This window comes from Oncorhynchus masou, chromosome 32 (assembly GCF_036934945.1).
Source record: "Oncorhynchus masou masou isolate Uvic2021 chromosome 32, UVic_Omas_1.1, whole genome shotgun sequence".
NCBI classification, from domain to species: domain Eukaryota; kingdom Metazoa; phylum Chordata; class Actinopteri; order Salmoniformes; family Salmonidae; genus Oncorhynchus; species Oncorhynchus masou.
Window position 1 is genome coordinate 3,857,325 of NC_088243.1, and position 24,993 is coordinate 3,882,317.

General features: G+C 41.9%; 1 protein-coding gene across 2 annotated transcripts; it reads right to left on the reverse strand.

Annotated features, from left to right (window-relative positions):
* Positions 1-7,005: 7,005 nt before the first annotated feature.
* Positions 7,006-24,681, reverse strand: lgmn (legumain). 2 transcript variants are annotated; one of them, XM_064953124.1, is made up of 14 exons: positions 24,599-24,681; positions 24,058-24,209; positions 20,538-20,635; positions 18,814-18,895; positions 18,548-18,630; positions 18,181-18,256; positions 17,622-17,684; positions 17,388-17,454; positions 14,734-14,852; positions 14,454-14,543; positions 13,302-13,505; positions 12,855-13,025; positions 11,644-11,711; positions 7,006-9,590 (listed from the first exon to the last, which is right to left on the reverse strand). In XM_064953124.1, exons 2-14 carry the CDS (start codon positions 24,196-24,198, stop codon positions 9,551-9,553), a joined length of 1,302 nt encoding a protein of 433 aa, XP_064809196.1. In that variant the 5' UTR covers positions 24,199-24,209; positions 24,599-24,681; the 3' UTR covers positions 7,006-9,550. The 2 variants fall into 2 exon arrangements, with proteins under 2 accessions (XP_064809196.1, XP_064809195.1); XM_064953123.1 differs by having other exon boundaries at positions 24,593-24,681.
* Positions 24,682-24,993: the final 312 nt, after the last annotated feature.

Genomic DNA, 24,993 nt, shown 5'->3' on the forward strand with positions numbered 1-24,993 from the left:
AGAATACAGATTAAACCAAATATGTCCAGGTCTATATTTGAACACCATCCTCCTTGTACTGTTTTCTAAATAAATATGTTTTTTATATTTTCTTATATTATATAAATAAATATAAAAAAACTGCGTCGAGAACAAGCAGAGTACGAGTGATGGGAAGTTTGACTCGTCCAGTCGTCCCGTTCAGTCGTCCAGTCGTCCCGTTCAGTCGTCCAGTCGTCCAGTCGTCCCGTTCAGTCGTCCAGTCGTCCAGTCGACTCGTCCACTCGTCCAGGCGTCCAGTCGACTCGTTCAGTCGTCCAGTCGTCCAGTCGACTCGTCCAGGCGTCCAGTTCAGTCGTCCAGTCGACTCGTTCAGTCGTCCAGTCGACTCGTTCAGTCGTCCAGTCGACTCGTTCAGTCGTCCAGTCGTCCAGTCGACTCGTCCACTCGTCCAGTTCAGTCGTTCAGTCGACTCGTTCAGTCGTCCAGTCGACTCGTCCAGGCGTCCAGTTCAGTCGTTCAGTCGTCTCGTTCAGTCGTCCAGTCGTCCAGTCGTCTCGTCCAATTGTCTCATCCAGTCGACTCGTTCAGTCGTCCAGTCGGCTCAGCTTGCAGAGGTCAACTACTGTACAACTCACACACATATCATGCATATCAAAGTATTTAGGCACGATCATTGATGATCATACTGACCCGGAAGTATTGGTTGGCATTTCTTTTGTAGTTCACATCACAGTCACTGAAAATGGAGAGGGAAAGGGCAGGCAGGGCTCAGTTAATCTGATTTTGTTCATGTAAACACAAATCATTTATCTAAGTGATTGACAGTATACAAGATATGTTGCATGTTGACTAACCAATCGCAGTGAAAGTAGATTAAATCGAGTCATGATCCATTTCATTTTTCAGGTAAAATGACTAATTAGTAGATTGGCTTTGACGTTGTTGGTTGGTTAGCAAGCGAAATTTGACGCCTCACACATCGTTCACTTTTGGGTTAAAACTGGCCCAGCCATTTAGTAGCTAGCTGTCTTTAGTTCACATAAAGCAACATTATGTATTGATATGAAAGGGTAATTGTAAACTATAAAATAGAAACCCATAGTAATATCGGTAAGAAGCTATGAATGAGGTACAATGACGTATATATATCATTGATTAGGGTTTTGGCCGGGGGTAGTCCGTCATTGGAAATATAAATTTGTTCTTAACTGACTTGCCTAGTTAAATAAAGGTTAAATAAAAAATAAAATGGATTAGGTCCCAGGTTGAGGGTCCTCGGTTGAACGAGGACGCGCATCGGATTATTCCGTGCACTTTGAAACCCACACTCATAGTGACGTACAGCACCACCCACCGGGCGACGTGGCGTGAAGAGTCCTGTGACCGGATTTATGTCTTCCTGCTGTCAGAGGGGGCAGCAAATATTATAGATATACGGACAAGATTACATGTCTCTCCGCCCTGACAATGGGAGTCGTTGCCCACAAAGCGGCACGGCGGGCTAGCTCCCCCGTTTTATATCTTTGGGCTCTTGAAGTCAAACAACTGTATTCAATGGAGAGAGATGCTAGGCTTTCAGCAAGACAACTCCAATATAAAGTGTTTTTCGTCTCAAAGTTGCCGGGATGTCGCGTGTCCTACTTATATCAGTACACTCGTAACAATTTATGCATTACAAAACGTCTAGTTGATCAAATTAACCTCACGTAGCAAATAAGCCATAATGTTTTCTGGTTTATTAAATTCGACACTCATTGACCTTCATTCAAACACTCCTTGCTTGATGGTTGAAACAACGAAAAAACGCCACCTGCTGGAGAGAGAGAGATTTTCCGCCGAGTTCCTCTCTTCCAGCAAGATAACGCAATGGAAACACCTAAACTCAGAATGCAACACTTGCTTATTGCCACACGATGGCAGTATAGTTACCATACAAAAGAGGACTGCATTACACTGAACAAAAATATAAACGCAACATGTAAAGTGTTGGTCCCATGTTTCATGAGCTAAAATAAAATATCCCAGAATTTTCCCACTCACAAGAAGCTTTTTTCTCTCAAATGTTTGTGCACAAATTTTTTTACATCCCAGTTAGTGAGCATTTATCCTGTGCCAAGATGATCCATCCACCTGACAGGTGATGGAGAAGCTGATTAAACAGCACAATCATTACACAGGTGCACCTTGTGCTGGGGACAATAAAAGGCCACTCTAAAATGTGCAGTTCTGTCACACAACACAATGCCACAGATGTCTCAAGTTGAGGGAGTGTGCAATTGGCTTGCTGACTACAGCAATGTACACCAGAGCTGTTGCCAGAGAATTGAATATTAATTTCTCTACCATAAGCCACCTCCAACTTCGTTTTAGAGAATTTAGCGGTACCACTGTCCAACCGACCTCATGTGTAACCCCACCAGCCCAGGACCTCCATATCCAGCTTCTTCACCTGCGGGATCGTCTGAGACCAGCCACCTGGACAGCTAATGAAACTGAGGAGTATTTCTGTCTGTAATAAAGCCCTTTTGTGGGGAAAAACTCATTCTGATTGGCTGGGCCTGGCTCCCAATTGGGTGGGCCCTATGCCCACCTATGGCTGCACCACTGCTCAGTCATGTGAAATCCATAGATTAGGGGCCTAATTATTTATTTAAATTGGACTGATTTCCTCATATGAACTAACTCAGTAAAATCTTTGAAATTGTTGCATTTATATTTTTTGTTTATATTCAGCAGCGGGATGGTTTTTGTCGGAGCAGATAGTCATAGGGCCGGGAACATAATTAGAATCATTTGTACACTGCAAATTGACCCCAAAAATACATTGTATTTGGATAATAATAATTTCATACCATACATTGAAACACGATCACATACAGTAGCTTTCATTTTTTATTTGTGGGAATACTTGAGAATAGATTTCCTGAATTAAATGTATTTTTTAAAGCTGAATTTGATTAAAACGTTTACTAAAAACGTTGAGGGGCCATAGAAAATCACTCGAGGGCCAGTGTGTTGCCGACTCCTGCCATATACATTTTCATTAGGAGGGGAAAAGGGAAACAGAATGGAATATATCTATAACAGAATATATCTATAACAGAATATAATATATATATAACAGAATAGAATATATCTATAACAGAATATATCTATAACAGAATATAATATATAACAGAATGGAATATATCTATAACAGAATATAATATATAACAGAATGGAATATATCTATAACAGAATATATATATAACAGAATATAATATATATATAACAGAATATATATAACAGAATATAATATATAACAGAATGGAATATATAACAGAATATAATATATAACAGAATATAATATATAACAGAATATAATATATAACAGAATATAATATAACACAGAATGGAATATATATATATAACAGAATATAATATATAACAGAATGGAATATATAACATAATATAATATATAATATAATATAATATATAACAGAATAATATATATATATAACATAATATAATATATAACAGAATATAATATATAACAGTATAACATAATATAATATATAACATAATATATATATAACATAATATAATATATATATATAACAGAATATAATATATAACAGAATATAGTATAACAGAATGGAATATATCTGTAACAGAATATATATATATATAACAGAATATAATATATAACAGAATGGAATATATATATAACAGAATATAATATATAACAGAATATAATATATAACAGAATATAATATATATATATATAACATAATATATAACAGAATATAATATATAACATAATATAATATAACATAATATAATATATAACATAATATATATATAACAGAATATAATATAAAACATAATATAATATATAACAGAATATAATATATATATAACAGAATATAATATATAACAGAATATAGTATAACAGAATGGAATATATCTATAACAGAATATATATATAACAGAATATAATATATATATAACAGAATATAATATATAACAGAATATATATATATATATAACAGAATATAATATATAACAGAATATATATATATAACAGAATATAATATATAACAGAATATAATATATAACAGAATATAATATATAACAGAATGGAATATATCTATAACAGAATATAATATATAACAGAATATAATATATATATAACAGAATATAATATATATATATAACAGAATATAATATATAACAGAATGGAATATATCTATAACAGAATATAATATATATATAACAGAATATAGTATATAACAGAATATAATATATATGTATATATAACAGAATATATCTATAATAGAATATCCCATTCACTATACCATTTCTTTATTGGATCTTTGAATCTACCTGATGACCAACAAACTGTAGATTATGAAATTTATTTGTAAAAATGTAACAAACTCCTGAAAACTATTTAGCTGAGCCCCAATACAAACACAAAAAGTAAAACCACTAATAATATTTTTTTTATTAAGAGGTGGTTGATGAGTAACTAAACAATAACACACATCTGGGTCTGTGTATATATACTGGGCCTTAAGAACACACATCAGGGTCTGTGTAGACAGAGAGCCTTCAGAACACACATCTGGGTCTGTGTATATATACTGGGCCTTCAGAACACACATCAGGGTCTGTGTAGACAGAGAGCCTTCAGAACACACATCAGGGTCTGTGTAGACAGAGAGCCTTCAGAACACACATCTGGGTCTGTGTAGACGGAGAGCCTTCAGAACACACATCTGGGTCTGTGTATATATACTGGGCCTTCAGAACACACATCAGGGTCTGTGTAGACAGAGAGCCTTCAGAACACACATCTGGGTCTGTGTATATATACTGGGCCTTCAGAACACACATCTGGGTCTGTGTAGACAGAGAGCCTTCAGAACACACATCTGGGTCTGTGTATATGTACTGGGCCTTCAGAACACACATCTGGGTCTGTGTAGACAGAGAGCCTTCAGAACACACATCAGGGTCTGTGTATATATTCTGGGCCTTCAGAACACACATCTGGGTCTGTGTATATGTACTGGGCCTTCAGAACACACATCTGGGTTTGTGTATACAGAGAGCCTTCAGAACACACATCTGGGTCTGTGTAGACAGAGAGCCTTCAGAACACACATCTGGGTCTGTGTAGACAGAGAGCCTTCAGAACACACACCTGGGTCTGTGTAGACAGAGAGCCTTCAGAACACACACCTGAGTCTGTGTAGACAGAGAGCCTTCAGAACACACACCTGGGTCTGTGTGTATGCACTGGGCCTTCAGAACACACATCTGGGTCTGTGTATATATACTGGGCCTTCAGAAAGTATTCACACCCCTTGACTTGTTCCACATTCTGTTGTGTTACAAAGTGGGATTGAAATGGATTTAATTGTATTTTTTGGGGTCAACGATCTCCACAAAATACTCTGTCAAAGTGGAAGAAACATGATCAAATGTGTAAAAAAAAAAATCAAATAAAAACATGAATACATATTAACTCTGCCACTCAGGAACGTTGCATGTCTTCTTGGTGAGCAACTCCAGTGTAGATTTGACGTTTTAGGTTATGGTCTTGCTGAAAGGTGAATTCATCTCCCTGTGTCTGTTGGAAAGCAGACTAAACCAGGCTTTCCTCTACGATTGCAAACAGGATGCATGTTTTGGAACATTTTGATATGAGTGGTTTCCTTCCTCTCCGGCAACTGAGTTAGGAAGGACGCCTGTATCTTTGTAGTGACTGGGTGTATTGATACACCATCCAAAGTGGAATTAATAACGTCACAGTCCTCAAAGGGATATCCAATGTCTGCTTTAAAAAAATATATTTACCCATCTACCAATAGGTGCCCTCCCTCATCGAGGCATTGGAAAACCTCCCTGGTCTTCGTGGTTGAAATTCACTGCTTGACTGACGGACTTTACAGATTGAGGTAGTCATTCAAAAATCATGTTAAACACTATTATTGCACACACAGTGAGTCCATGCAACTTGTGAGTTAAACACATTTCTTTGCCATTTTTATTTATTTTACCTTCATTTAACCAGGCAAGTCAGTTAAGAACAAATTCTTACTTTCAATGACGGCCTAGGAACAGTGGGTGAACTGCCTTGTTCAGGGGTAGAATGAAAGCTACTTGTCAGCTCGGCGGTTTGAACTTGCAACCTTCCGGATACTAATCCAACGCTCTAACCACTAGGCTACCCTGCCACCTCTACACTCTAACCACTAGGCTACCCTGCCACCTCTACACTCTAACCACTAGGCTACCCTGCCACCTCTACACTCTAACCACTAGGCTACCCTGCCACCTCTACACTCTAACCACTAGGCTACCCTGCCACCTCTACACTCTAACCACTAGGCTACCCTACCTACACTCTAACCACTAGGCTACCCTGCCACCTCTACACTCTAACCACTAGTCTACCCTGCCGCCTCTACACTCTAACCACTAGGCTACCCTGCCGCCTCTACACTCTAACCACTAGGCTACTATAACAAAAGGGTTGAATACCTGAGTCAAGACATTTCAGCTCTCCCTCAATTCATCGGGGCATGGACTCGTTCCACAGGGACACTGGCCCATGTTGACTCCAATGCTTCCCACAATTGTGTCAAATTCGCTGCATGTCCTTCAGGTGGTGGCTCATTCTTGGAGACACACAGGAAACTGTTGTGTCAAAAAAAAAATAAGCAAAAAAAAAAAAGCAATAAATAAAAAGCTGTATTGCAGTTCTTGACACAAACCGGTTTCTGGCATCTACTACTACACCCCGTTCAAAGGCACTTAAATCTGTTATCTTGCCCATTCACCCTCTGAACGACACTTACCCACGCCATGTGTGAAGGATTATAATTATATATTTCTTTAAAGCCTTAACTGGTCTCCTCCCCTTCATCAATAAGGGATCAGAGCTTTCACCTGGTCAGTCTGTCATGGAAAGTGTAGGTGTTCTTAATGTTTCATACACACTAGTGTTTGTAAAGTCAGTAATTTGAGGACAAAGACATGAACACGGTCAGTTTTATTTTTCAATTTCCAAAGAGTGAACATTTCATACATACATACATTCTAGTTTGCTCTGTTACTCCCGCAGTCTACTTCTCAAAACCTTAGTCCTCCACTGCATGGCCATCTCGCCCTTCTACACTCCTAAAAACTGTTCTGCACCATTTGGCATCTTATTACAGACAGTCATGCAGAAACTTCAGCAACTTTAATTTGTTTAAGATAATCACTATTGCTTTTGATTATATACGGTGGCTAGAAAACAAATATAATCCAGTCTATGGCCTCTACCTTTCCTCAGCAAAACCAGGTACACCATTTAACTCTTAAAAAAATATATTATAATGTAATCCTAATATGACAAATTACTCCCAACAGAAGAGGAACCATTATGAGTCGGTCAATATCTTGATTAAATCTTAAGTTATGACACAGGAGGGGTAGACTAGATGGAAAGAGCCACTATGGTAATTCATATTATACAACCGTTGGTTGAGAAATCCCTATTGTGAAGAGAGTCTAGCCTGCCCATGATAGACAGACACATGCAGCTAGTTTGAAGTATTTTCAGCTTTCAGTCTGTAGTGATTGCGCATCCATAGCAACCATTGTTTTTCCATAGTTCTAGAACTTTGCAGGTTGCTTAAATTCCAGTTAATGAGAATAGAACTAAACACCTAAAATTGCACTTGACAAGCGTTAGTGAATCTAGCATCACGGTTTGTTAAATTAAAATGGTTTGGGAAAGAATCTTGCTTTAAGGCTGGTAACCAGTTGTATAAAAGCAATAATAAATCTGGAGTCCATGCGTTATATATATATATATATATTTTTAATCATGGCTGTGGTGGGCTTCACCCCTCAGCTTCACCTTGTGTCTCGCTTTAGTGAACACAAGTCCTTTACAGTTTGTTCTGACTATCAAGGTTTTAGTTTAACATCCCTGTGACAACAGTATCCTGAGTACTTACAGGAGTCGGCATGGAGGTTAACGTGAAAGTAGTATGACGCGGTAGGATTCAACCTCCAAGCACCAACCCTGTTACAGGCCAGTGGGGTTCAGAGCTAAGATCAGCTCCCCTTTTCTCAATCCTAAACATTAGTGTTGGGGGGGGATGCTGATCATTGGTCAGTTTTGCATCTAGGGGGCAACGTCACAATACACCGTCATTCACAGTTCTGACAACGGGCTCATGTTGACGCAGAGCCAACATCCAAGCAGTAGTGGAGGGCAGACGCAGGTCCAGATCATTAACCCATTTTTATTTTTGTGGGCATTGCCTATACTCACTTCTTAAAATCGCCACGGTGCTTATCAAAGTAGTGGAGGTAGACGCCGTATCAATAAGACCAGAACGTTTCGATTCATTTTATTATTTCGTCACATTGTCGGTGCGCCAACATGCACAGCGCCTACATGCGAAGGTTTAAAAAAATAATACAATTTGCGGGAAATCACCAATCTAAAAATGCTCTGATGCACACATTCAGGGACAGAAATATCCGTTCAAATAATAATTGTTTTTAAATCATGGGTTGCTAATATAACTTGTCTACTGGACAAACAAAACAAATCCAATAGAACCCAATTATTTCCATGTTTCTATGGGATTGTGGCTAGTTTGAGTCAAGGTAAGACATGCCTCATAATATGAAGTAAAAATGTCCAGGTATCAAACAATTAATGAAGAGGGGAAAAACTATATCGACACTGATGACAGGCCCCCCCAACAGTCTCCTGGTAGATGGAAAGACCAGTCTCAATTTAAAAATGTGAAGCTAGCTATGCCCCCCTGGCAGAAGGAGAGCAATCCATTGGCTACAGAAACATCACTAACCAAACAGTGCTAGGTGCCTGAGCATTCATTAAGAGGTTAGCTACACTCAATCTACATTTCTTAGATCCCCCTCCACCCCAAAAGTAGTCTGATGTGGTTTAAGCATCGTTATGGACTTGGAAAAACTCAATAAATTGTTGTATTAAAAAGTGCAGGAAGGGAGGGGGTATATGAAATAGTGGGCCTACTATTAGCCTACTTCTACAGTAACGCTTAGGTTAGCCTGACTAAAAGACCAATATGGGTTTCATCATTTTAGGTCATTTAGAGTGTAGGTCACTGTTTCTCAGAATTTCACACAGGGTGCCTTTCCTTCACTAGGAGGGCCGTTTTGCAAAATTACAGTATACCCACTAAATGTCAGACACCACTCTACCAGAGGGAGAAAACTGAATCCAAAAAAAAAAAAATCAAAATATTCATAAAAATCAGAGTAGTAAAACAAAATGCTCAGTGATCGTACAATTCATCATATAAAAAAAAAACACATTTTTAAAATGTCTCCATAAATCCAGGGAATAAAAGTTTAAAATCAAACATTTGAAAAAGTGGTATAGCAGTGTGAAAAAAAAAAAAAAAAAGTTTGTCAAACTTGATTCCTTGTCAGTGCAAAGAGAAGAAGAGAAGACTCGTCATCTCAGACCCTCCTGTGTGGGAGGCACAGCAACCTGATCCGAAAGAGGTGTTCATTCAGAAACATCCGTCTAGTTGAAGTGACACACGCTCTCCATTGCCATCAGGATACTGAGCAGGGTGACAAACATTGACATGATTAGTCTATGGAAGTAGCTCCCTTGGAAATTACAAACTAAATATATTAATACACTGATCAAAAATAAATCAAGGGAACACTTAAAAAAAACAACACAATGTAACTCCAAGTCAATCACACTTCTGTGAAATCAAACTGTCCACTTAGGAAGCAACACTGATTGACAATACATTTCACATGCTGTTGTGCAAATAGAATAGACAACAGGTGGAAATTATAGGCAATTAGCAAGACACCCCCAATAAAGGAGTGGTTCTGCAGGTGGGGACCACAGACCACTTCTCAGTTCCTATGCTTCCTGGCTGATGTTTTGGTCACTTTTGAATGCTGGCGGTGCTTTCACTCTAGTGGTAGCATGAGACGGAGTCTACAACCCACACAAGTGGCTCAGGTAGTGCAGCTCATCCAGGATGGCACATCAATGCGAGCTGTGGCAAGAAGGTTTGCTGTGTCTGTCAGCGTAGTGTCCAGAGGATGGAGGCGCTACCAGGAGACAGGCCAGTACATCAGGAGACGTGGAGGAGGCCGTAGGAGGGCAACAACCCAGCAGCAGGACCGCTACCTCCACCTTTGTGCAAGGAGGAGCACTGCCAGAGCCCTGCAAAATGACCTCCAGCAGGCCACAAATGTGCATGTCTGCTCAAACGGTCAGAAACAGACTCCATGAGGGTGGTATGAGGGCCCGACGTCCACAGGTGGGGGTTGTGCTTACAGCCCAACACCGTGCAGGACGTTTGGCATTTGCCAGAGAACACCAAGATTGGCAAATTCGCCACTGGCACCCTGTGGTCTTCACAGATGAAAACAGGTTCACACTGAGCACGTGACAGAGTCTGGAGACGCCGTGGAGAACGTTCTGCTGCCTGCAACATCCTCCAGCATGACCGGTTTGGCGGTGGGTCATCATGGTGTGGGGTGGCCACACAGCCCTCCATGTGCTCTCCAGAGGTAGCCTGACTGCCATTAGGTACCGAGATGAGATCCTCAGCCCCCTTGTGAGACCATATGCTGGTGCAGTTGGCCCTGGGTTCCTCCTAATGCAAGACAATGCTAGACCTCATGTGGCTGGAGTGTCAGCAGTTCCTGCAAGAGGAAGGCATTGATGCTATGGACTGGCCTGCCCGTTCCCCAGACCTGAATCCAATTGAGCACATCATGTCTCGCTCCATCCACTGACTGTCCAGGAGTTGGCGGATGCTTTAGTCCAGGTCTGGGAGGAGATCCCTCAGGAGACCATCCGCCATCTCATCAGGAGCATGCCCAGGCGTTGTAGGGAGGTCATACAGGCACGTGGAGGCCACACACACTACTGAGCCTCATTTTGACTTGTTAAGGACATTACATCAAAGTTGGATCAGCCTGTAGTGTGGTTTTCCACTTTAATTTTGTGTGAGACTCCAAATCCAGACCTCCATGGGTTGATAAATTTGATTTCCATTGATCATTTGTGTGCTTGTTGTCAGCACATTCAACTATGTAAAGAAAAAAATATTTCATTCAGATCTAGGATGTGTTATTTTAGTGTTCCCTTATTTTTTTGAGCCGTGTATAATTGAATATACCAACCGTGCATTAGTGCCCCCTTTGGATTTATTTAACAACTCGTCTTGACATTGATAGTGTTAAAGTAGAAGTCCTCATATATATATATATATAAATAAAATCACCATTCAGCCTACAAGTATCCACACTACCCCAAATATATATTTCCTTTAAAAACATAAATGCACTGTAATTTAAGCTTTAAAACTGCAGTGTTCCTTCTTACTCATGGAAAAATGTGTATAAATTGCAGCATTTTCTCTGATGCTAAGAGATGGGCCTGTAAATGTTCCTTCCCAAGTCATAGACTGCCTTGAACGCCTTGTATACACATTTATAAAAATGATTTAAAAACACATTTATATTCTGATCATTGGGTCCCTGATGAATTTGCAATCACAGAAAAAGAGTTTCCCAGGTCCACAGAAAACAGTTTGAGAACCCCTTCCCTGTATAGGGAGACATTTCAGACTGGTACAGTACCTGTCTGTCGGGTATCCTCCCTCACACAGGTTGACCAGGGCATACAGGTGTCGCAGAGCATATTCATACTGCAACACAAGAACAGGCATCACAACTTACAGTACACCGTTCTGAGCCATACTGGGGGGGGGACTTACAGTACACCGTTCTGACCCATACTGAGGGGGGACTTACAGCACACCGTTCTGAGCCATACTGGGGGGGGGAGCCATACTGGGGGGACTTACAGCACACCGTTCTGAGCCATACTGGGGGGGGGGGGGGACTTACAGTACACCGTTCTGAGCCATACTGGGGGGACTTACAGTACACCGTCCTGAGCCATACTGGGGGGGGGACTTACAGTACACCGTTCTGAGCCATACTGGGGGGGACTTACAGTACACCGTTCTGAGCCATACTGGGGGGGGACTTACAGTACACCGTTCTGAGCCATACTGGGGGGACTTACAGTACACCGTCCTGAGCCATACTGGGGGAGGGGGTACGGCTTACAGTACACCGTTCTGACCCATACTGGGGGGGACTTACAGCACACCGTTCTGACCCATACTGGAGGGGGGGACTTACAGCACACCATTCTGACCCATACTGGAGGGGGGGGGAGACTTACAGTACACCGTTCTGACCCATACTGGGGGGGACACACTTACAGTACACCGTTTCAAAATGGAAAGTACATTCAAGTCATAATATTCCTACTTCCTCCACATGTCCTGTACAGAGGTCATTGTTATGTCTGTCATTCTGCGTAAAGTTTTTTTTTAAAGCCCGTGGTCATGTGAGGGGGACAGGGGGGGGGTGTCTGAGTTTCACAGTAAACATGTGTAAAATCGGTCTGTAAAAATATGCTTTTGACGGTTGTGAGTTTCTTACTCAGCTACGTATTTTTGTTATTCAGTCTCTGATGGGTAACAGTCTGGGAAAGAGAAGGAGAGCGACGCAACAGAGACAGGAACCGACAGTACCACAAACCAACTGGGGGACAAACCCTGAAATAAATGGTGTCGAAAAGGGGTAAAACTGCCATTGTATCTGTCCCTTTCCAAATAAATGATTCCATTTGTTTTTTAAAGAGTTCTGTGCTGGGGCATATGTCATAGATGGTACCATGGACCGCTCTCGGTTGACTTCCTGTGACGTGACAACTGTTGATGAAAAAAAAAAAAAACTTGTCTTTTATTAAATACATTTGGCAGACAGGACTGTACCTCAGTGATATGCCAGTTGAAGCATTGTATCTTGTAGTGGTTAACAGCAGCCTGGTAGCATTGATGCTGGGTCAGATCCAGCTTGGCACTCAGGATCCTCTGGGTCATGATCTCTCCTCCTGTCACTGTCTCTACCACCTTGCGCATGGTCTCTGCCAGCAGCTCATGCACCTAGTGGGGAAAAATACATAAAATATTTATTTTAAATCACCACAGTTCTCCAAGTTCTTATGAACTAACAGAAGCAGCCGATGATAAAGTCTGGGTCATGTTTATTAGACACGACCAGAGCGAAACCGTCTGAACTTCATTGAGGAACACTTGTTTTCAGTTTGTTACGGTGTTCCCAATTGAATACATCCCAGGTTCATTCGAACCAAAAAATTAAATAAAAAGCATATATTATTTTTTCTTAAAGAAAAGGTATACACATTTCCTATCCGTTACCTTGAGGTGTGACGTAATCTGGCTGAGGTATTTCTTGGTTGCAGAGAGGTCATTGGTCCTCATCAGTTTCCTCTTTAGGATGGCCAGGGGTACGTCAGGGCTAGGGGTCAGGTCTGGGTCCTCTACGGGCTGCAGGGTCATGGGGGGGGCAGGCTTGGCATTGACATTACCTTGGAAGGCTACCACCTTCATATGGGCCAGAGTCTGGAGAACAGATCACTACAGTTAGCTAACCTCCGGTCAGAGTCTAGAGAACAGATAGCTAACATCCGGTCAGAGTCTAGAGAACAGATCACTACAGTTAGCTAACCTCCGGTCAGAGTCTAGAGAACAGATAGCTAACCTCCGGTCAGAGTCTAGAGAACAGATCACTACAGCTAGCCAACCTCCGGTCAGAGTCTAGAGAACAGATAGCTAACATCCGGTCAGAGTCTAGAGAACAGATCACTACAGCTAGCCAACCTCCGGTCAGAGTCTAGAGAACAGATAGCTAACATCCGGTCAGAGTCTAGAGAACAGATCACTACAGCTAGCCAACCTCCGGTCAGAGTCTAGAGAACAGATAGCTAACCTCCGGTCAGAGTCTAGAGAACAGATAGCTAACATCCGGTCAGAGTCTAGAGAACAGATCACTACAGCTAGCCAACCTCCGGTCAGAGTCTAGAGAACAGATAGCTAACATCCGGTCAGAGTCTAGAGAACAGATCACTACAGCTAGCCAACCTCCGGTCAGAGTCTAGAGAACAGATCACTACAGTTAGCTAACCTCCGGTCAGAGTCTAGAGAACAGATAGCTAACCTCCGGTCAGAGTCTAGAGAACAGATCACTACAGCTAGCCAACCTCCGGTCAGAGTCTAGAGAACAGATCACTACAGCTAGCCAACCTCCGGTCAGAATCTAGAGAACCTCCGTCATACGGGCCAGAGAACACGTTACCGTCTCGTTTATTAAATCATCTATTGGAACATAAACATTAGCCATCTGAACAGAAGTGAGGAAGTAGAGGTTTGTTAACCCTCTATATAAAAAATATTTAAAAAACTTTTACATCTAAATCTTAGCAGATAAACCCATTTCACTATAACGTCATGTAACTCCGCGACTGAACATTGCAACAGGAATTCGCTAGGTCTTCCCTCTGAATCCCTCACCTTGTTTCCAAACTGCATCACGTGGCTGGTGTTGGTGTGGCTCCTGACGATCTTGAACTGTTTAATCAGGGTCTCTTTGCTCAGGTCCTCCTGGGACAACAGACGGGGAAAGACTCATTTTACAAAGAGAAAGTGAGTGTGTGGCTCAAGGATGTTCTGCATTGAAGTAACGGCTATATCCAACAGCTCCTTTCCAAAAACACAAAATCTGGTAAAGACTTGTGGTTAAGCGAGGACATCGTTTACGTTTTGTGTCCAGTTGACGCTGTACCAGACTCACCACATCAGAGTCCTCCAGCCAGTTGACGCTGTACCAGTCCCCCAGGTAAGTCTCCCTCTTCTCGTCATAGTAACAGGCATAGGACGACTCATGAGAGTTGGCTGCTGTGGTGGCATACACTGAAGGAGAGAGAGAGAGAGAGAGAGAGATTTAGACACGGCGAGAGGGTTAAAAACGAGGTCTCTGGATCCAGGACACTGCTTATACACCATCACAATAGGAAATCTATAGCTTGATTGATTATACACAACAACAAAATAGACATGTTTTAATGTTGCACGGTAGACAAGGGAGACTTCAGCCTGTGGGTGACAATAAAACATTATGGGATGTCGGTCACTCAAGGCCAGTGATGTAAAGTACTCAAGTCAAAATACTACTCAAGTTGTTTGTTTGTTGTTGTTTTTTTTTGGGGGGGGGGGGGGGGGTTTCTTCTTTTCTTCCCCTGACACCATGTACTTGTTACAGTTTGAATGCTTAGCAGGAGAGGAAAATGGTCTAGTATGAAACAAGTAATCAAGAGAACATCGCTGGTCATACTGCCTCTGATCTGGCAGAATCACTAAACACATGCTTCATTTATAAGTGATGTCTGAGGGTTGCAGCATGCCCCTGGCTATCTGTAAAAAAATAAATTCAAAGAACAGTGCCGTTTGGTTTGCTTAATATAAAGGAATTTTACATACTTAAGTATCAAATGTAAATGCTAAAATATATTTAAGTACATTTAAAAACCAAATACTTTTACTCAAGTATGAGATTTGGGTACTTTTTCCACCACTGCTTGAGACTAGGATCTAGTCCAGACTAGGATCTAGTCCAGACAGTAGACTAGGAGACAAGGATCTAGTCCAGACAGTAGACTAGGGAGACAAGGATCTAGTCCAGACAGTAGACTAGGAGACAAGGATCTAGTCCAGACAGTAGACTAGGAGACAAGGATCTAGTCCAGACAGTAGACTAGGGAGACAAGGATCTAGTCCAGACAAGGATCTAGTCCAGACAGTAGACTAGGGAGACAAGGATCTAGTCCAGACAAGGATCTAGTCCAGACAGTAGACTAGGGAGACAAGGATCTAGTCCAGACAGTAGACTAGGGAGACAAGGATCTAGTCCAGACAGTAGACTAGGGAGACAAGGATCTAGTCCAGACAGTAGACTAAGGAGACAAGGATCTAGTCCAGACAGTAGACTAAGGAGACAAGGATCTAGTCCAGACAAGGATCTAGTCCAGACAGTAGACTAGGGAGACAAGGATCTAGTCCAGACAGTAGACTAGGGAGACAAGGATCTAGTCCAGACAAGGATCTAGTCCAGACAGTAGACTAGGGAGACTAGGATCCACATGGCCCGTGGAGCAGAGCATGACAATAACCAAGGGTTTTTCACACAGTGACAATAAACAACTCCAACACCAATGTAGCTGCCATCTGCTTGTATGAAGACTTATGTACACGTGAACCGGTTCTACTTAATTGGCAGTGTAACTGTCAGCATCATTTCCAACAAATAGACAGTTATTTTCCCTTCTACAGTAGCGAGATCTTATTGGCTAACTTTCTATTAAAAATGTATTGAATGAGATCATTTATTTTGGGATATGAATAGCGAGTATGTCCACATCTCCATCAGACCATTTTATTGGTAAACCTACACGGTAATGCAAAATTTGTATTCTTTTGTGATCCAATAGGTAATACCGTACAATTATAATTTGGTTTTAATCCAGAGAAGTTAGAAAAAGTATCTCGATCCTCTCAGAGGCTGTGGAGGGATTCGAACTGTGGATTTAAAAAAGAAAAACATAAATCAGCGTACAATGACACCTTTGTTTTTAAAGCCCTGTTTTTTTTTTTAAACCCCTTGATATTGTTGGATATGATTTTAACATGGCAATGGTCATAATAAATAGATACGCCAGTAGTGGACAACTTTATTTTACTCCGACAATATATATATATTTTTTTACTTTTGAGAGGTCATTTACTATTTTACACCTAGGGTTAATATACATAACCCATTTTAAAAAGAGATCCTCCAAAATTGAAATCTCTCAGGTATTTATATGTAAATGACAGTCGTACTTCGTTAAAAGGTGGCAGACTTAACGAGAGCTGAATACGAGTGAAGAGGCAGGACAGGCCCTGTCGGATGTGTCCAACTCAGGGGTTGGATAGAGTCAAAGCAACTGGCTCTCACAGTCTCACATCAAAATTAGAGATTTAGCCATGTTTCTCAAACGTCAATTTCAAAAAGTGTTTAAGATTGCCTAAGCTCATTTACTCCAAATGTTTTAAGGTTAGGTATAAACTTTCAAATGGTTAAGGGTTTAAAAAAAAAAAAAAAAAAAAACTTTCCATCATATCATTGGAGTGAAACATGCAACCTTTGGCACCAGATGCTCACCGAAATCTCCTTGAAGATAACAGCGCTCAATGCTGGCCCTAGTGGCCGGTTTCCACATCATCTCCTGACATGGACGTCAAATATTGACTTGTACCACTGGTGAACTGGCTGTTCAAAGAGGAGGTCAGGAGTATCTTGAACACTCCCCCCCGATACCGTTAATGATTAACCCGTTCTTTACTATCAGCGTGTCGGGATAGTTCCCTGTGATTCGAGTCACAGGGAGGTTGAAGCGCAGCGTAACTCACCATCGATGTCAGCAGGCAGCTTGGTCATCATTGATCCCGACTCACAGGCCTCGATATAGAACACTAACTGTGAGAGCAGGTAAGATCAATGAAAAACAACAAGTCCAGTCAGTCAGGGGAAACTATCATCCGGACTATCAACTCTAAATATTTAGAAAAATATATATATATTATTAAATCAACATGTGATTGGCGCTCCACATCCACAAACAATAACAGGTGTAACTTCCACACCTTCCCGTATTTCTTGTTCTCACGCATGTTGTTGATGGCATCCATGAGGTCGGCAACATGAAGCTGTAGAAGAAAAAAAACATCTCAGAAATAGTTTCATTTCTCTTTTTCTTCCAGTACATTAACTTTAAAACAAAAAGGAGGCACTAGACCCCATGAGGTAGAGCCACAAGAGTCAGTCACAAGATCCTAGGTTGCCCAAGGCATTGTGGGAGGAGTACTCCTCGTCTTGTTCAGTGACTCAGTCTCTGCCACAACTTTTTTTTTGCTGAGTGACAGAACATAAGGTTTATTCAACCAGGCTTAAAATATGATAATTTGTTTTAATCATCATAACCCCAACTCAAACTGTTCTGAATGTTAGTTGAAATACATGGCAGCTTTCCATTTCACAGAGAGTAGATCTAGGTCATTCATCCAGCCTTTCCATGGACAGAAAAGGCGCGGTCTGAAATCACATCCTTTTACAGTGTACTACTTTTGGCCAGAACAAGCAAGGTGTTCAGAAGAAAAATAAAATAACCCCTGGTAGACGACAGAAAGTGTAGAAAGTGCTTACATCGTCATTGGGGAAGGCCAGCAGCCCAGGAGCTCCATGATCAGTGAAGTACACAAACACATGATCGTCGGGACCGCTGCCAACAGGAAGTAAAAAAAAAAAAAAAAGATTAAGTTGATAAGCCAGGTGTTTTTCATTTGAACTGAAAGATATGACACAATCCCCATTTTCAAACTACGAGTTTGTTTTTCCCAGGGAAGGTTCTCAATGGAATGTTCTGTCAAGAAACTTTATAACAATACGTTGTTGTTGTAACAATGATTTATTTCATGTCATTTTAGAAGACTAACTTAAAGTTCTGGAATAACTTTCACCCTACTGAGGTAATCCTATGATATATTACAACCTGCCCCCCCCCCCCACTTGCCTCTTCAGCACTTTCCCAGAACCCCCCTTAGTATTGGCAGAGTCACCCTTCAGCACAGCCAGGAAGTTGTCAGAGGTAACAGCCTGTAAGGTACACAGTCAGAGAACAGTTTCCTGACTTGAGATCCATGTTCACAACTTGAAACAGTACTGTATAAAGCATTGATTGTTGTGTGATGATATTAGCACTGACAAATGTAAATGTATGTATATATATATATTTATTTTTTTAAAGCATTTGAAATGTTCCATTTCCCTTCCACTCACGTCTCCAGTGTAGTCTTTGGGGACTCCCTTGTAGACGTCTGTCCCATTGGGTCGGTTGATCACCACCCCTGGGGTGGGGTTTCTGAAAAACAAAGAAGGTAGATAACATGAATCAGATATGTGCCTGGAGGAAAACAGGCCATACGATTTATTATATGACCAAAAAAACCTACCCCCCCCCCCGGCATTTTACACTACCCAACAGCTAGTAATGTGCCTACCCTGTGCTTGTGTGTTTGAGAACTGAGCAGAAGATATTTCTGATATAACAGTTCGACAATTACAAAATGTTGTGGTCTACAGTCTTGGCAAGACATGCATTCTATCACAATACACATTAGCACCACCATTATAAATGGCATTCAGTGGGTGACTGTTTGGAATGATCACGATAGAGCAATGACAAAAAGGGTTCTTTATTAAAAGCACAGTATCACTTCCTCTACCCTCCAATGACAGGAATTACGTCATCATCTATTCCTACAGTAGTCAAAATCAAACACATTCAGATACTGAAAAACAGCTTCACACAAAAACCTAAGCGTCACACTGATGATTCAGACTTTAAGTGTAACTTGGAAGAGTACATCCCAGCAGCAACTCGATGCAGTAAAATATTACGGGACCAATGAAACAAAAACGGCATTGTTGTACAGTAAAATATATATATATATATATATGAGAACATTAGATGTTTTACCTAGATTAAGACACAGCCTGCGTCAAAGTAGGTCAATATGACCATCTAGTGATTACAGTAAGACAAGCACAATTTCAAAATGTGTGTCAGTCATTGACATGAATTAACCAATACCTGCGCATGAATTAACCAATGGCTGATGTTGCTACTGGACAAGAGAACATTCTTTTCGTTAGAGACTTGTCTTCCATCTTAAACCCTGAATCTCATGGCCCATCCCAGGCACCATAATTCCCAGCTAAATGAGATCCTTGTGACCGAGAGTCAACGGTGTCTCAGTGAGCCTCTAAACAGCCCACCTTCCAAATACTACACTACTCCATTTTATTGTGCATAACCTTTGACCAGAGTCCATAGGGCTCTGGTTAAAACTAGTGCACTTGTATAGGGCACCTATTGAGAAACACTCAAAACAGTTTACTGCATGGTGTGTCTGGCAGCAAGTGAGTTTAGAATTGTTTATTAAAAATAAAAATAAATGTTTTTAACTTTATTTAACTAGGCAAGTCAGTTAAGAAAATAAATTCTTATTTAGAAAGGTCTACACCGGCCAAACCCAGACCAATTGTGCGCCGCCCCACGGGACTCCCAATCACAGCCGGATGTGATACAGCCTGGACTCGAACCAGAGATTGTGCAAGAAGTGTCACTTCTTGCACAGAGATGCAGTGCCTTAGACTGCTGCGGGAGCCCGAGTGGAGCATAGAACCACAGAGCCTGGCTGCTGCCTGTTTACCACAGCACTATGAGGAGATGTTTTAGGCCCATCGTGCACCCAACACAAGGATAACATATGCTCTGCTCTCATCTCAGGAATGCAAATATTGCAGAGCCAACCCATAATAAAAACAGACTGAAGCTGGCTAAATCTGAAGAGGAGATAGGGTTGTCGTCATTTATAATCCTGGAACGGACCATGAGTAGTCCTTCATGACAATATATAATGGATTACAGCAACCCTTGTTAAAAAAAAAAAGGTGAAGACCTAAGCAGACAAGGTGGACAACAGAAAGAGAATACTCACTGCTCATTGGTCGCCAGGTCATCATACATCATCACGACAATTTGCTCGTCAGGAATGCCATTCTTGTGGACAATCTGGTACGCATGGCAGGCGTCGGCCTAGGGAGGGGGAAGGGGAGGACACGAAGTAAACTAATCGTGTAATGTATAAGGCAACAAGACACCCCCACTAATCAGTCAGATTAATTGAGGGGGAGGAGTCAGAATGTATTACTTCACTTTACAGAGCAGTAGCTGGGAACAGTCAGTCTACTGCTAAATAGGGAGCAATAGCTGGGAACAGTCAGCCAGTCAGTCTACTGCTAAATACAGAGCAGTAGCTGACCTCAACTGCTAAATAGGGAGCCCTGGGAACACAGCCAGCCAGTCAGTCTACTGACCATCAGTCTACTGCTAAATAGGAGCAGTAGCTGGGAACACAGCCAGCCAGTCAGTCTACTGCTAAATAGGGAGCAGTAGCTGGGAACACAGTCAGCCAGTCAGTCTACTGCTAAATAGGGAGCAGTAGCTGGGAACAGTCAGCCAGTCAGTCTACTGCTAAATAGGGAGCAGTAGCTGGGAACAGTCAGCCAGCCAGTCTACTGCTAAATACAGAGCAGTAGCTGGGAGCCCTACTGGAGCAGTAGCTGGGAACCAGCCAGCCAGTCAGTCTACTGCTAAATACAGAGCAGTAGCTGGGAACAGTCAGCCAGTCAGTCTACTGCTAAATAGGGAGCAGTAGCTGGGAACACAGCCAGCCAGTCAGTCTACTGCTAAATAGGGAGCAGTAGCTGGGAACACAGCCAGCCAGTCAGTCTACTGCTAAATAGGGAGCAGTAGCTGGGGAACAGTCAGCCAGTCAGTCTACTGCTAAATAGGGAGCAGTGCTGGTCATCAGTCTACTGCTAAATAGGGAGCAGTTGAACATCCAGGCCAGTGTCTACTGTTAAATAATCAGTAGCTGGGGAACAGCCAGCCAGTCAGTCTACTGCTAAATAGGGAGCAGTAGCTGGGAACACACCAGCCAGTCTACTGCTAAATAGGGAGCAGTAGCTGGGGAACAGTCAGCCAGTCAGTCTAGGTTTCAGAGCAGTTGGGAACCAGGTCAGTCTACTGCTAAATACAGAGCAGTAGCTGGGAACAGTTTCCAGCCAGTCTACTGCTAAATACAGAGCAGTAGCTGGGAACACACCAGTCAGTCTGCTTACAGAGCAGTAGCTGGGAACAGTTCTACTGCTAAATACAGAGCAGTAGCTGGGAACAGTCAGTCTACTGCTAAATAGGGAGCAATAGCTGGGAACAGCCAGTCAATCAGTCTACTGCTAAATACAGAGCAGTAGCTGGGAACAGTAAGTCAGTCAACTGCTAAATAGGGAGCAGTAGCTGGGAACACAGCCAGCCAGTCAGTCTACTGCTAAATACAGAGCAGTAGCTGGGAACACAGCCAGCCAGTCTACTGCTAAATAGGGAGCAGTAGCTGGGAACAGTCAGCCAGTCAGTCTACTGCTAAATAGGGAGCAGTAGCTGGGAACAGTCCCAGTCAGTCTACTAAATAAGCAGACTGAACAGTCAGGCAGTCAGTCTACTGCTAAATAGGAGCAGTAGCTGGGAACAGTCAGCCAGTCAGTCTACTGCTAAATAGGGAGCAGTAGCTGGGAACACATGCCAGTCAGTCTACTTCAGTGCTGGGAACAATCAGTCTACTAAATACAGAGCAGTAGCTGGGAACACAGCCAGTCAGTCTACTGCTAAATACAGAGCAGTAGCTGGGAACACAGCCAGCCAGCCAGTCTACTGCTAAATAGGGAGCAGTAGCTGGGGAACAGTCAGCCAGTCAGTCTACTGCTAAATACAGAGCAGTAGCTGGGAACACACCAGTCAGTCTAAAATACAGAGCAGTAGCTGGGAACACTGCCAGCCAGTCAGTCTACTGCTAAATAGGGAGCAGTAGCTGGGGAACAGTCAGCCAGTCAGTCTACTGCTAAATAGGGAGCAATTTGCTGGGAACACAGCCAGCCAGTCAGTCTTGTGGACAATCAGTCAGCCAGTCAGTCTACTGCTAAATAGGGAGCAGTAGCTGGGAACACAGGCCAGTCAGTCTACTGCTAAATAGTGAGCAGTAGCTGGGAACACAGCCAGTCAGTCTACTGCTAAATACAGAGCAGTAGCTGGGAACACAGCCAGCCAGTCAGTCTACTGCTAAATAGGGAGCAGTAGCTGGGAACACAGCCAGCCAGTCAGTCTACTGCTAAATAGGGAGCAGTAGCTGGGAACACAGCCAGCCAGTCAGTCTACTGCTAAATAGGGAGCAGTAGCTGGGGAACAGTCAGCCAGTCAGTCTACTGCTAAATAGGGAGCAGTAGCTGGGGACACAGCCAGCCAGTCAGTCTACTGCTAAATAGGGAGCAGTAGCTGGGAACAGTCAGTCTACTGCTAAATAGGGAGCAGTAGCTGGGAACAGTCAGCCAGCCAGTCTACTGCTAAATACAGAGCAGTAGCTGGGAACACAGCCAGTCAGTCTACTGCTAAATACAGAGCAGTAGCTGGGAACACCAGCCAGCCAGTCTACTGCTAAATACAGAGCAGTAGCTGGGAACACAGCCAGTCAGTCAGTCTACTGCTAAATAGGGAGCAGTAGCTGGGAACACAGTCAGTCAGTCTACTGCTAAATAGGGAGCAGTAGCTGGGAACACAGCCAGTCAGTCAGTCTACTGCTAAATACAGAGCAGTAACTGGGAACACAGCCAGTCAGTCTACTGCTAAATACAGAGCAGTAGCTGGGAACACAGCCAGTCAGTCTACTGCTAAATACAGAACAGTAGCTGGGAACAGTCAGACAATCAACAAACAAAAGAAATCAGGTAAAAGTCAAATAATCCATCACAGCATCTGTTTGATGATCTGGATGTGATTGAGAATGAGGGGTTATTGATTGAGAGGCACATGAGTAGGTTTACTGATTATTATTCAACTTTATCACATGCTCCCAAATACAACAGGTTTAGACCTTACTGTGAAATGCTTGCTTACAAGCACTTAACCAACAGTGCAGCTCAAGAAAGTTCGTTAAGAATATTTAAACAAAAAAAACTAAGTATAAAAATAAAGCAAGGCTTTATACAGGGGGCACCAGAACGAGTCAATGCAGGAGGACAGGTTAGACGAGGCCATTTGTAAATGCAGGTGGGAGTGAATCACTGCTTTGTAAAATGTTAAAAAGCACTAGCTACATTAGTAATATAGTGGCCAATTACAACTATACACACACACCTCTAGTCCCTCTTATCAATAAAATGGAATGTGACCTTTAAGTCTAGGCAGATAAAGTTAAATTGGTAAAATACTGATGTCCCATATAGCCTTATTTCCCCCCTTCATAGTGTAATTACATATGCCCTTGTCAAAAGTAGTGCACTATACAGCGAATAGGGAGCCGTTTGGGATGTAGTCATGGTAAAAGATTGCAACAATGACTCACTCAACTGATCAAGTCGTGTACATTAACAGATTTCCAAAATGTACCCGGTTAACTTCACTCTTACCTGGTGTCGGTAGTTGTACCAGCCATTGGAGCCAGCGACAATCACCACCCAGTTCTTCCCGTTTTCAGACTGTTGGGTGGGGAAAGCATTAGCCACAAGTCCCAGACTGAGGCCCAGAAGGGCTAGGGTCGATGTAAACATGATCCTCTGTCCTGGGAAAGAGAGATGCATCATCACTGCATAGCAAGTTACTAGCTAGATGTTTATGTTTTTCTGCCCACACGACCTTGAAAATGTTAAAGATTATATTAAACACTTTTGTGTGTGTGTGTGTATATATATATATATATAAAAAAATTGTCCGAAAGCTGCGACTGTTTACAGTTGAGCCAAGTAGCAAAACCAATACAAACGTGCCGTTGTCGATCCTATGGCTGCCAACGTTGGCTAGGTAAGCTAAGCTGTTAGTTACACCATCCAGTTACAAAAAAAATGAACTGAAGCAAATCTACAGTAACCCATTACAACACTGAAAATAACAACAAAGTTAGCTACATTTGAGGTATCATCGAAAAGTAAAACATAGTTTGATTACCTTTACCTTCTTTTGTTAGTTATTAGTTGCTGTCAGGAAACCTCCGGTACCGTTTGTTGCCGTTGCGACAGGGAGAGGATTTTTATGCAAATCATGGTGTTGGAAAAAAAAAAAACAGTCAGGATTTGCTGGACAGCCAATCAGATGGCCCTAAAGCGGGGAAGGCGGGGCATGATTTGATAAATGAGTCTACGTTTTAAACACATGATACAAAGTCATGTGCTGTCTCGTATTCTCTGATAAAAATATGACTTATTCCTGTTTTTGATGATACGGTCTTTTTTTCAGTGGTGGAAAAAGTACCCAATTGTCATACTTGAGTAAAAGTATAGATTTCTGACTAGGAAGTCACCCAGTAAAATATTACTTAGAAAATCTAAAACGTATTTGGTACGTAATTA